Below are 14423 nucleotides of genomic sequence, written 5' to 3' on the forward strand. Positions count from 1 at the left end.
ACATAGTACACTCGTTTGGCCAACACAGTCCTCTCGTCAGCACCACACATTTCTCTCGTCAGCCCCACACAGTGCTCTCGCCAGCCTGACACAGTCCTTTCGTCAGCACCACACAGTTCTCTCGTCAGGCCCACACAGTCTTCTTGTCAGGCCCACACTGGCCCCTTGTCAGGCCCACACTGGCCCCTTGTCAGCCCCACACTGCCCTCTCGTCAGCCCCACACAGTCCTCTCGTCAGCCCCACACAGTCCTCTCGTCAGCCCCAAACAGTCCACTCCATAGGCCGACACAGTCCTCTCGTCACACTGCCCCTTGTCAGCCCCACATAGTACACTCGTTTGGCCAACACAGTCCTCTCGTCAGCACCACACAGTTCTCTCGTCAGCCCCACACAGTTCTCTCGCCAGCCTGACACAGTCCTCTCGTCAGGCACACAGTCCTCTCATCAGACCCGCACAGTCCTCTCTTTAGGCTCGCACAGTCTTCTCGTCAGCCCCACACAGTCCTCTCGTCAGGCCCGCACATTCCTCTCGTCAGGCCCGCACAGTCCTCTCGTCAGGCCCGCACAGTCCTCTCGTCAGGCCCGTACAGTCCTCTCGTCAGCACCACACAGTCCTCACGCCAGCCCCACTCAGTCCTCTCATCAGCCCCACACAGTCCTTTCGCCAGCCCCACACAGTCCTCACGTCAGCCCCACACAGTCCTCACGTCAGCCCCACACAGTCCTCTCGTCAAACCCACACAGTTCTCTCATCAGCCCCTGCTCAGCCATGTTATTATGCTGTTATCTCTGCTGTAGACCACAATCTCATGAGAGAGGAAAGCAGTCACAGCCAAGCCCAACACAAACAAGGGAGAGGATCCATTAAAATAATTACATCTCAGCTGTTGTCAACTGTTTCTAAAAATGCACCCTATTCCCTCCCTACAGTATATTGTGCACTGCTTTTGACAAGGGCCCATAGGAGTGAGTTGCCTTTAAGGTGCCATTTGAGATGCAGCCTTGGTCTAAATGTTTAAGAACCTCTCCATGTTTCCCAAGAATTCAGGAGTGGAATAGGGTTCTTGGCAAAGAAAATACAAAATATCGGAAATTGGACACATATGTACTGTAAGGTTCAAGCCAAACCACATGTTTCATGTCGTAGTTGTTTGACCATGGGAGAATGTTATTTTCTGGGACTGATTTGTTTTATTTTATTGATGTACTGCACAACACAGCTCTCCAATTCCCTCTCATCAGAATGTCATTCCTTACTAGGACATTTCCACATAATTTGTTTTCTTGGCATTGGAACATGATAATTTTTTTAAGACATTTATGGGAACAATGTGGGACTGTCCCTTCATGATGCATGAAATCATGAAAATAATATATAGAGAAAGGTCTCTCTGTACGTGGTTTAAACGAAAGATAATCCAATAACCTTACATAGACAAATAAGGATAATGAATGAAAACAGATTTGATAAGTAGTTCCAATTGAATTATATATAAGTGGTCTGTATTATCCTCATCTGGGGCCAAATACATGGCATTTAAACAGGACTAACTCAGCCACCTCTCCAAAAGACAAACACTCTTCAGGCTGCTACTGCCTTTCTCTCTCCCTTGCCTTCTTTAACAGCTTTAACCACTGCACTCCTCTACAAACAATGCTCACACTGCCACTCGAGCTACTATCTCTAAAACCCAATCCTGTCTCTAAAACCCAATACAATGTCTCTAAGACCCAATCCTGTCTCTAAAACCCAATACAATGTCTCTAAGACCCAATCCTGTCTCTAAAACCCAATCCAATGTCTCTAAGACCCAATCCTGTCTCTAAAACCCAATACAATGTCTCTAAGACCCAATCCTGTCTCTAAAACCCAATACAATGTCTCTAAGACCCAATCCTGTCTCTAAAACCTAATACATGTTCTCTAAAACCTAATACACGTTCTCTAAAACCCAATACACGTTCTCTAAAACCCAATACACGTTCTCTAAAACCCAATACACGTTCTCTAAAACCCAATACACATTCTCTAAAACCCAATACACATTCTCTAAAACCCAATACACATTCTCTAAAACCCAATACACATTCTCTAAAACCTAATACACATTCGCTAAAACCCAATACACATTCTCTAAAACCCAATACACATTCTCTAAAACCCAATACACATTCTCTAAAACCTAGTGGAAGAAAACTGAATCCATCCAGTCATTCCAATCCATTTCGTATCTGCACAGTGGGGAAGCTATATGAGATTGGTAACTGAGTGTCATATGGGGAAGATATATAATAAGGTTGTGACAGAGCTGTCAGAAAGCCGGCAAAGTAGGACTGGGTAGGACAGGGTAGGACAGACAGGCCAGTGGTCAGGGCAGGTGGTCCCAATAGATTTGTTCCCTGAGTGAGGTGTCACAGAGGGAGGGGACTGCCGCCACACTGCAGGATGGCTCTGTGCCTAGTGCTCAATGAGTCCCAGGGCAGATATGAAGTATATTTATGGAGTGTCCTGCAGCGCCATGGTCCACTGCACGCGCTGAGCTCAACGATTAACTCTGACATTTCTCCTCCAAGAATCCGCTCTGATTAAATATTTGCTGGCTCATTTAATATGAATGTGAATTAATGGCCAATCAGAGGGCTAGCGCCCATCCTGTATGACTGATAGCTCAGCCATGACTTGGCTGACAGATTCGCCACTCTCACCACTACCCCCTTCCCCTCTCTCCTCCCCTAACCTCCTCAACTGCTCTCCACAAAAAGTCATGCTCCCATTTTTCTGAACCATTTCTGGATAATACTGGAGGAGGTTCAGAGAGTGCAGCAACAAGGGCCTCTTATAGCTCATATAAACATTGTAATTGTAAACAGAATGAGGACACTTGTCGCTCTCTGCCCCCTCCTATCTCTTCTGTCTCACTGTGCTCTACTTTCGGCTGGCCCTAAGGAGGCGCAAGTGTCAAACGCACGTTAGTTTGTAATTTCGTCATGTAAAAACTGGCGCACTGGCATTTTCCAGCCCTAATGCCAGGCCCGGCAATTTATCTGTCTAACATCAGATCACTTGCGCTGAGGTGGGAGGGGTTGCAATATTTTTGGTGTGTCCTTAAAAACAAGTGCAAAAGTGACAATTTCATGCAGCGCTAATGGGAAGTTTTAAGACCCAGAAAAAGACAACGCAGTTGATAATGGCATGGATTTTGAGAGGAGAAGCGCAGCCAGGGCGGGCTCTAGCCTTTAGCGGACCCTAAACAATATTTGTTTGGGTTTTTCTGCCCTCATGCTTTTGAAAATGTATTTTATTTTCTTGAACCTTTATCTAACTAGGCAAGTCAGTTAAGAACAAATTCTTATTTACAATGACGGCCTACCCCTGCCAAACCCGGACGACGCTGGGCCAATTGTGCACCACCCCATGGGACTCCCAATCACGGCAGGATGTGATACAGCCTGGATTCTTTCATTATTCCCATACCTTATACTTCATTTCGCTTGTTTCAGAGTAGGCTATCCATCACCATTTTCAAAGAGCGCCCCTCATCCAATTAATAAAAAAGTGTGTTCCTCCAAACTATCCCATCCTATAATACCATATCAACAGCAGATAAATGTTTTTATTTTTATCCGCCTCGCACATAGGCAGCGATACAATTGACAGGAGTCTAGTATTTTGTATACATAAAGACATTGAGGCCTACAGTACATGTGCACACAGTACCATGGAACAAGAGAAGCGATTTATGCACAGGAGGTAATTGGGGAGGACGGCTCGTGGTAATGGCTGGAGCGGAATTCATGGAAGGGTATCAAACACATAAAACATGTTTTGATGCCGTTCCATTTGCGCCATTCCAGACATTATTATGAGCCGTTCTCCCCTCAACAGCCCCCACTGGATTTATGATATAATGCTTCTGACCCAATCCTATTTAGAAATATTGTTGTTAGTAAAGCAGATTGGTTGTTTTTCATTTAATTTAATAAAAAATCTAACTTATTAGAAAGACTCAACATCCATGGGTTTCTGGTGAGAAAGTACATGGCTCGAATGCAATGCAATTTCATCTGCTATTTCTGGAGAAGGGCAAATATGATCTGTAAGATGGTTCCATGATGTTTACATCTGTGAGCAGTATAACGGGGAGTGGACATTCCCCCTTTCTCTTTACATTGGATCTTTATCCAGCAATTGTGGTGCCTGTAACTGTATTTAGACAGACTGCAATTTACAGGCCTAACCCCTATATCAGTGCAAATGTTATAGCCTACATTTAACAATGTATTTTCATATGGAAGCAATACAATTAGAACAATGTGGACTGTAAAAATGTTCAACATATTTAGCAAATATGGGGAGGCTATTTAACGAACTAGGCTATAATGGACTAACATTCTAATTGAAGTCGATGACAGTGCAATACATAAAAGGCCATAAATACACAAAACACATATTTAGCTATGGAGCACGTTCTGATTGGCCAGTGAGGGGCCAAGCCTCTACACACCATAACATGTTTATTAATAAAAACCCATCCGTTTTGCACCACCGCCAGCTACTGTGCCAATAATTACATTTCTGAAAACAGCAAATATATTTCTAACACCCCCCCCCCCCCCCCCGAACATATAACACTACTGCCAGCACTAAGATTTAACATTACGTTAGGTTTGTTCAAATAGAGCCCACTGTCGAAGCCATCCAAAATCTGTTTCAATGTCTACTTTTGAAGTCAGTGACCACTCTTAATAAAATAATTTGACCTTGGAAATTTAGAAATGCTCTTATCAAGTGAAGTTTGAAGTTCAATTTCATTTTTTCCATGACATGCTTATAAATAATTAATAGGGTGATTGTCTGTGTGTGTGTCATAAAGTACCCGACTACGGCACCTGGTGGAGGTTTGGAGCACCAGTACCCTTAAAGCCCCAGTGCGATCAAAAACATGATTTGCTATGTGTTTTATATATACTGTACTTCCACACTAAGAGTTTGGATTAATACTGTGAAATTGTGAAAATTATGATAATGCCCTTTTAGTGTAAGAGCGGTTTGAAAAGACCCCCTGAAATTTCAGGCTGTTTTGGTGGGATGGAGTTTTGGACTGCCTGGTGACATCACAAGGTGATAAATTACTCAATAGACCAATACATTTCAAACAGATATACATACCCCACCAGACATGCCACTATGGGTTTCTTCATGGTACCCAAACCAAAAACAGATTTCATGTGTCACTCAGTTATGTATAGAGCCATGTCATTGTGGAATGCTCTGCCACCAGAGGTTACTCAGGCAAAAAGCAAGTTTAGCTTTAAAAAACTATTGTATCACAGCATCTCTCCTCTTTCTAAAGATCTACTTTAACTGTACTGTATATAAGAATGAATATGTGTATATGAATAGTGTGTAAATACTATTTTTGTCTTATTTAAAAAAAAAATGTATTTATTTTATTCATGTCTATAACTGTTCTGTACTTTGTCATGTATTGTATGTTTTATGTGGACCCCAGGAAGAGTAGCTGCTGCATCTGCAGTAGTTAATGGGAATCCTAATAAACTAAACTAAACTCAGACCACTCCCAGACAGTCCTAGCAAAATTATTGCTTGAGAAATGTCTCTTTGCTAAGAATCTATTTTTGTTTCTTTTGGACCATTTTCATAGAAAACAAGCACAGTAAAGTAACATTTAAAAGTTGTAGTGACCAGTTGGGACCCAGAGTAACCATAAAACACAAGGAGGCAAGATTTAATAAAAAAGTAGGTAGATTGGAAAATGTATAAAACATTCTGTAGGCCACCCATATAAAGGGGTTAGGGTGAAATCAATTCCACAAAAGGAAAAAAATTGTTTCTCATGTTTTAAAGGGTGGGTGAAATTGGGCAGCCTGCCCAGTCCACTCCAATCCTTCTTTTACTCCTGCTCCTTCTAGTAGATAGAGCCCAGATCTGGCTCTTTCAAATGGTCCTGAGGCACAAAAAAACAGGGAACAGTAAATATGTCTCAACCAGAGGAGGCTGGTGGGAGGAGCAATAGGAGGATGGGCTCATTGCAATTGCTGGAATAGTATAAATGGAACGAAGTCAAACATATGTGTGTTTGATACCAATCCATTTATTTCATTCCAGCCATTACAATGAGCCCGTCCTCCTATAGCTCCTCCCAGCAGCCTCCTCTGGTCTCAACTGTTTGCTCACAAGGTTGAGGTATTGTTGCCGTCATGATAATCACCTCTTCAAATCAATAGACAGCAGTAATAAGCCAATCTTCAACATCAGTTGTCAATACTTTAAAAGCAGTTGTCCAAACTTTCAAAAATATGTGTCCACTGTTTAAAAGCAGTGAGCCGTGTATAGCCGGTACATTAAAAAGGAGTGAGATTAAAAGCCAGCAATATCGGTCCTTCAACAGTCCAGTAAAAGCATTTAAAATGTTTCACTTCCCGGTTTAGTTTGTGATCCAGTCCAGAATTTCCTGGTTAACCGTTTGATGACACTTCGTCGTCACTAGTTACTACAGCCACAAAGTCATAATTATGGCTAAACCTCTCCTATTTTTGCCATTTCAAATCAAATCAAAGTTTACTGGTTGCGTACACAGATTTGCAGATGTTATTGCAGTTGCAGCGAATTGCATAGGTTTCTAGCGCCAACCGTGCAGCAATATCTATCAATACAATAACAATACACACATAATCCCAAAAATATAAGAAATATGTCAGAGCAATGTCAGAGTCCGGAATATAAATATATACATAAATGGTGTGTATAGACAGTATGGAGAGTACATGAATAGAAAAGGTGTGTACAGCAGTAGTTATATAGGATGAGCCATGAGTCATGACTAAAATACAGTAAATACATATAAAGTGGGTAAAAAAAACAATATGTAAACATTGTTAAAGTGACCAGTGTTCAATGTCTCTGTATACATGAGGCAGCAGTCTCTAAGGTGCCGGGCAGATTACCGGGTGACAGCCGGCTAGTGATGGATGTTCAGTCTGATGGTACAGAGATAGAAACAGTTTTTCAGTGTCTCGGTCCTGGCTTTGATACACCTGTACTGTCTCCGTCTGCTAAATGGTAGCAGGGTGAACAGGCCGTGACTCGGGTGGCTGAGGTCCTTGATGATCTTCTTGAACTTCCTATGACACCGGGTGCTGTAGATGTCCTGGAGGGCAGGCAGTGTGCCCTCAGTGATGAGTTGGGCTGACCGCACCACTCTCTGGAGAGCCATGGGGTCGCCGGCGGTGCAGTTGCCGTATCAGGCGGTGATGCAGCCCGACAGAATGCTCTCAATGGTGCAAGTTTGTGAAAGTTGCGCCCCGTGTTCAGCCAGGGGTAAACAACAGACTGCTGCGACCTGATTGGCTAAACGCAATACGCAACATCCGGGACTAGCATTCCTAGGCTTAAGCCACTCTAGCATGGTGGTGTAAAATGGTGTTTAAGAAAGTAAGTGTGCATATTTTCCCAATTTATTTTTAGTCTTTGCCATTCAATCGCGATAAGGAGGAAATAAATGCCTTCGCAATCTGAATGGAGAATGTACTAGGTACGAACCGGCATACTGTACACTGCCTTTAAACGGTAAGATGAAACGACTCAATACTGCAATGTTGCCGGCCTTTGGACTAGTATTCCCTCCATAGTAACACTCCAATGTTGACAGCGATGCTCCTGTGAGTAAACAGTAAAACTTATGGTGGAATGTGCAGTAATATGGCCTCGTTCTAGTTCCGCCTTCAGGTGACAGGTGCTTTGCGCGTGTGACCTGTAACATTCTGCCATCAGATGTGTGCCCTTTATTTTTCTACCCAACCACCCATCAACAGGAGTGTTCTGCCACAGACAGACAGACAGACATTTACATTTAAGTCATTTAGCAGACGCTCTTATCCAGAGCGACTTACGAATTGGAAAGTTCATACATATTCATCCTGGTCCCCCCGTGGGAATTGAACCCTGGTCCCCCCGTGGGAATTGAACCCACAACCCTGGCGTTGCAAGCGCCATGCTCTACCAACTGAGCCACACGGGACCACAGACAGACAGACAGACAGACGTTTTATTAAGGCCTGAGTCTGTAAACTGCAGTGATGAAAAGCCAATATCAGGCATGACAAAAGGTCCATTTATCTGAGCAGACGTGCTCCCAGTTTTAAGATAACCCCCCCCCCCCCGAAAACCTGCTCGGACCTCTACACCTTAATTCCACAAACCATCGGGTGTAAACACATGCCTTATAAGGACAATAGCATGACATAAGCTGCACTTCACTTTGACCATGTACTCACATTTCACTAACCTCATCACCCCAAGGTTTCAGTCAAACACAACCAGGCCCTGCCTTGTCACTGAGGAACTATCATTCATACTGTGTGGAGAGAGTTGGGACATGTGTGTGTCTAAACTTAATTTGACCTGAGCTGATTCATGATCTATCTTGATACCAGAGCATAATATCTGAGTAAGTGATAGCGTTAAGCTAAATAAAGTCCATGTCAACAAACTAACTTATGGACTGTTCCTGGTTCCTCCCAGTCCTCATCAGCTTACAGAAAGACAGAGCTCAGAAGAGTCCCACTCATAATAACCCAGAGGTGCCTGGTGTGCATCCCAAATAGCACCCTATTCCCTATACTGCACTACTTTTGGACCTAATGGGCCCTGGTCAAAGGTTGTGCACTAAAAAGGTAATAGGGTGCCATTTTGGACACATTGCTGGTATTAATCTTGTGGTTTCTATCCACACCTGGATGTGATCCACTCCCCCAGGACGGTCCTGGATCGTACCCAAACCACCACGGGGGTAATGCAGACAGGGAGATTGGGTTGTTCGGGGTTGCTGGGGGTTTCAGGTGACACAGGTGCTTTGTTGATTTGTCCTGAACCAGACAGCAAGGCACGGGGGCGAGTGTCACCATGGGGGTTCTGTAAAATTCCATGGGCCTCTGGACGGTGTTCTGTTACCACCTCGGTGTGAATCCCCTCCCAGACAATTACCGCTGTGGCCCTGGACAGAACAGAACAGAGAGGCCTTTCACAGGGATAGAGAGGACCTGGGGAGTGGGCACTCAGCCGCTACAGCATGGTTCCCCAACTGGCGGCCCGGGGTTTAATTTGGCCCCCCAAGTTTTCTGGGAAAAAGAATAATAATTAAAATAAATAAATAAACACACCAGGAAATCAGCTCCAAGTTATTTTAATTTAAAACAACGAATGTAGCCAGATCCTGATCTGAGACCACTGAAACAGAAAGAGAGAAGAATGACAATCAAATATTTTCTCCAATTCAGCAACTCATACCATCCATAACGAAGAGGATTTTACCTATACTGCTAGACTCCATTGTTGGCCGTTTTTTATTACTTACTGAAACACCTTGATTAACAGAAATAGAACCAGTGGAGATGCTACAGGGTAGAACTCTTGTTTCCCCTCCCCTTCCAATGTTCCCATTCCAGCTTCATTTAGCAGAGATAAAGAAGCCTGTAGAGCTCAGAGCTGGTTGGAACAGAGGACCACCCACATTGGGTTTATGAACTGAAGAAAACAACAACCACAGCCCAAGGATTTTCATCCACCCTAATGTGCTGTTTGCTACTGCTTCTGCCTTGATTGTGTTGCTGAGGAGGTGGGGAGGTGGTGTGTGTTGTAGGAGCCCACAGAGAGGATTAATGTGTCTTATTATACTTTCAGATGGCGAGCCTCAACCTCCTTCACAGACCGTCACGGTGAATGGATGGACACACAAAGGCACAAGGATCTCAGCTCAGAGAGTGAATTAAAGCCTCTTCCATCTGCACAGCGGGGGAAAGGACCTCTGTGGAGCCGGGGAGGCACAAGCCAGAGGTCGATAGCGAGAAAGAAGTAATGCTGCTTCGGTGATTGTCTTTCAGTCTGAGCCACTCATCTTTCCTGCCATGGCCCTACCGTCAGCTCTCTGTCCTCCTGATGCTCTCTCAGTGGGAACGTAGAGAGACACACACTGGAGACACACTCTCCAGCTCCACACACACCCACACACCTCCACGAGGAGTGTGGACAGACCTCATGCAGAGATCCCATACACACACACACTCAGGACAGGAGCACAACACACCTTTGTTATATGTTTTAGCCTGATAGGTCATTATTTGTCCCTTCCCAGAATTGGATTAAGATTTTATATTGTGACTCTCTCTCCTGTGTGATTGGACCTCTCAGTAGCTTTAGGGTTGTTGTCCTGCTGCTTTATGGTTGTGTCTCTCTGGGACGTTGTGACTGAGCGGCAGGTGGAGCCAGCATGGCTAGGCCTTTGCTGAAGATTCAGCGCTACTTCCGGAGGAAACCCGTGCGCTTCTTCTCCTTCATCCTCCTCTACCTGACAGCCGGGAGCCTGGTGTTCCTGCACTCTGGCTTCGTAGGGGACAACTCCACAGGGGCCAATGGGGGCCGGGACCCCCTGGTGGCGTCTGAGATGGGGAACAGGGTGGCCTCCTCAGACGGCCGGCGGGTAGGGATGATGGGAAGGGTGTTCAAGGAGAACCGCAGACCCACCCCGAGGAGGTACGGCCCTCCATGGATGAAAGGAGCTGCTGGGAAGGACAGCCATGACTGGAGGGCCCGGGGAGGAGACTACACAAGCAGCTGGAACCGTGCCCTCAAAGGACGCAACGCCAAAGATCTGGATGACGGACGGGGTGAGTTAACAGTTTATGTCGAGATGTACTAGTTGGATAGTACCTACATGGTTTGTACTGTTGGGACTCTTAACTTGATTTTACACATAACAATCAGTATCTCTTAAAAACACCACTGACTACTGTTAATTTGTTTTGTAGATAGCCTGAAGAAATAAACAGCCTGAAGAAATAAACTGTCAATTTTAGTGACTATCATACCTAAGTTTCACCTTGAGTATTCGCTGTTCATTATGAAAGATATTCCATTATACACACAGACACGTGTGGATAGGCACATACACATTCACACTCAGTGTTGCTCAAGGTTAATGTGCTTGGATATTGTGATTGTATATTTAAGAGGTAATTGGCACTTCAGGTGATGCCTCTCCAGAGAGATGAAGAGCCTGTGTGAACAGAGTGACTCCTCTCTCTCTCTCCCAGGGAGATCTAGAACCAGAGGCTTAGTTAGTTCAGTGGTCCCACCCACCCTGGTCCTCCTTAGCCACAGTCAGGAAATACCCACCAGCAGGCCATTTAGCATGGTTATTTGGGGGGATATTCAGAACGTACAGATTCATCTCACAGTGATAGCAGGTTTTCCCCAAATACGTTTACCCATATCATAGAGCTATCCCTAGCAACACTTTGTGTGACATTGTATATATTTACCAGGTACCCAGAATGCCACAGATAAGTGACTTGGAACCAAACCACAAAATCCCCCCAAAAAAACTATATATATATAAATAGTTTGAGGATTGTCTCCATACCTGCCCACTAGGCTAATCCGGTCTGATGTTTGAAGGGCTCCAACTCCCAACAGAAGGTTTCTAACTATAGATCTTTGGTAAAATCCTGTACCGCTTGTGTTCATTGGCCATATATAGCATGTCCATGGCAATTAACCTTTCCCAAAAAGAACTGGCTTGATCTCCAGTAAAGTGATGGAGATTCATTTAGCCTGGGACTCCGCATGGCTGGCTGCTGTGAACAGCTGGCAGTGTCAGGAGTGCACAGCGCAGCACAGCACAGTGCCCTGATTCGCTCACATCTAATCATGTTATCCTCCACATTGATCTTTACACTTCCCATACTGGACAATAAAGTATATAGTAGAATTTATACCAGAGGACAGCAGTTAACTGTATAATCATAGAAATATAATATTATCCTTCGTAGTACGAGGATAACTAGCTACTTATAGTAAGAATATGCATGAGAGAAATATGTATTACAAGCACAAGTACTTCCTGATTGGAATTGATTTGCACAGTGATTGTTTTTGTGGCATTCGGATGGAGAGAAGCACAAACATGCTTTATGTAGTACATGTAATAGAGCTACGGATTAAAATATCTCTACGTAGTATGTAAAATAATAATAACAATTTGGTGGGTGCTTATATTTGTCCTATTTCACTCATGTACTCATTATACGCATGTGTGAATTGGAAATGTGCTTTTTTGCATATTGCAACAAACAAGCTCAACCATTGTCAATGGCGACCCTGGAGCAATTAGCGTTAAATGCCTTGCTCAATGGCACATTGACAGATTCTTCACATTGGATTAGAACTAGCGGCCTTTCTGTTACTGGCACAGCCCTCTAAGAGCTAGCTACCTGCCGTTGTGATTAGTGCTTTCAAAGCAGCACCGCTCCCTTTCATCCATGACTCTTCTGTCCCACAGTACCAGGCCCTTGTCATGTTCTCTTCAAGAGCAGCCACACTCAACCTGCTCCACACTATAGACACATGCATGCATGCATGCATGCGCACACACACAGAGAAAACACACACACTGTCTGAAAAAAACATGAAGCAAATACTGTCGTCCCCTGTATCCAACCTCATCATTTACCCTGTTTTAAGGAAACATCCAGCAAGTGTATTGTTGTTATCCAGTACAGATTTATGTTATGTGTTAACATCCCTCATGAGGACAGAGCATTACTGTACATATAACAAGATTATATGATCAGATAATAACATGATACGAGAGTGGAGACAGTAACCTCATACTGTGGCGTCAAACTCAGAGAAGCAGATCATCCAAAGGACAGATTTCAGACCAAAGGACACATTTCCACTGGTCTAATGTCCATTGCTTTGTTTCTTGACCCAAGCAAGTCTCGTCTTCTTATTGGTGTCCTTTAGTAGTGGTTTCTTTGCAGCAAATCGACCATGAAGGCCTGATTCACACAGTCTCCTCTGAACAGATGATGTTGAGATGTGTCCTTTACTTGAACTCTGTGAAGCATTTATTTGGGCTGCAATTTTGGAGGTGTAGTTAACTCTAATGAACATATCCTCTGCAGCAGAGGTAACTTTGGGGTTTCCTTTCCTCTGGTGGTCCCCATGAGAGCAAGTTTCATCATAGCGCTTGATGGTTTTTGCAACTGCACTTGAAGAAACTTTCAAGGTTTTTGAAATTTTCCAAATTGATTGACCTTCATGTCTTAAAGTAACGATGGACTGTCATTTCTCTTTGCTTATTTGAGCTGTTTTTTTATTTGTATTTTTTTATTTAACCTTTATTTAACTAGACAAGTCAGTTAAGAACAAATTCTTATTTACAATGACGGCCTACCCCAGTCAAACCTGGATGACGCTGGGACAATTGTGCGCCACCCTATGGGACTCCCAATCAAGGTCGGATGTTCTTGCCATAATATGGACTTGGTCTTTTACCAAATAGGTATACCACCCCTACATTCAGTATACCACCCTACCTTGTCACAACACAACTGATTGGCTCAAACGCATTAAGAAGGAAAGAAATTCCACAAATTTACTGGCCTTCTTTAGACTAGTTGAGAATCTGGAACATCAGCATTCCTCTTTCTATTCTGGTTAGGGCCAGTTTGCGCTGTTCTGTGAAGGGATTAGTACACAGCGTTGTATGAGATTTTCAGTTTCTTGGCAATTTTTCACATGGAATAGCCTTCATTTCTCAGAACAAGAATAGACTGACGAGTTTCAGAAGAAAGTACTTTGTTTCTGGCCATTTTGAGCCTGTAATCGAACCCACAAATGCTGATGTTCCAGATACTCCACTAGTCCAAGATGGCGTAGCAGTGGGTTGTCTGTTTTGATTGTCTAGTCCCGTCCCTTGTAAATATCGTTTTTCTTCGTATATATTTTTATTATTTTTAATCTAATTTTCTCATCTACGGACTGAACATACTCTCCTGTAACCCGCCTCATCCAATGTGGTATGGATCTGCTATTTTTACACTTTTGAACCGGAACCCCCTTCAGCAGCTAGCCAGCTAACTAGCTACTAGCTAGTAGTCAGTTAGCCACTGCTAGCGGTCATCACCGTTAACTTGGACTGCCAGCCTCAGCCCGGGCAACTCCTGCCAGCCTGCATGGCGCGATATCTACCCAGAGCATATCGGACTGCTTTTCTCTACCACATTTCTGGATTCCTACTGCAAGCTCTGAACCTTTACTCCGGATCATCGCAGCTAGTTAGCTGCTATCCGAGTGGCTACTCCTGTCTAACGTCTCTGTCCCGACGCAAGCACCAGTTAGCCTGGAGCTAGCCTCGAGCTAGGCCCATCTCCCGGCTAGCTGAAGAGATCCATCAAGCAATCCCTGGGCTTCAATTACCTCTTTTGCCAATTGGCCTGGACCCTTTGCTGCCAACATGGAGCTCTGCCGATCCATTACGACTGGTCTGCCGACGTAACCGTCCGAGGGGGTTTCAACAGGCTCTCCCGTTGCAACGTCCCCCTGAGGCCCATCTGC

At 44.2% G+C, this 14423-nt stretch overlaps 1 protein-coding gene across 1 annotated transcript in view; it reads left to right on the top strand.

Moving 5' to 3' along the window:
• The first annotated feature begins 10290 nt into the window (after positions 1–10290).
• Positions 10291–14423, top strand: part of LOC120062765 (WSC domain-containing protein 2-like) — a 46745-nt gene continuing 42612 nt past the window's right edge. Inside the window, exon 1 of the mRNA XM_039012832.1 lies at positions 10291–10687. Coding sequence (XP_038868760.1) covers positions 10291–10687 — 397 coding nt within the window. The remainder of the gene's footprint in view (positions 10688–14423) is intronic.

Source organism: Salvelinus namaycush, chromosome 18, assembly GCF_016432855.1.
Source record: "Salvelinus namaycush isolate Seneca chromosome 18, SaNama_1.0, whole genome shotgun sequence".
Classification (NCBI taxonomy): domain Eukaryota; kingdom Metazoa; phylum Chordata; class Actinopteri; order Salmoniformes; family Salmonidae; genus Salvelinus; species Salvelinus namaycush.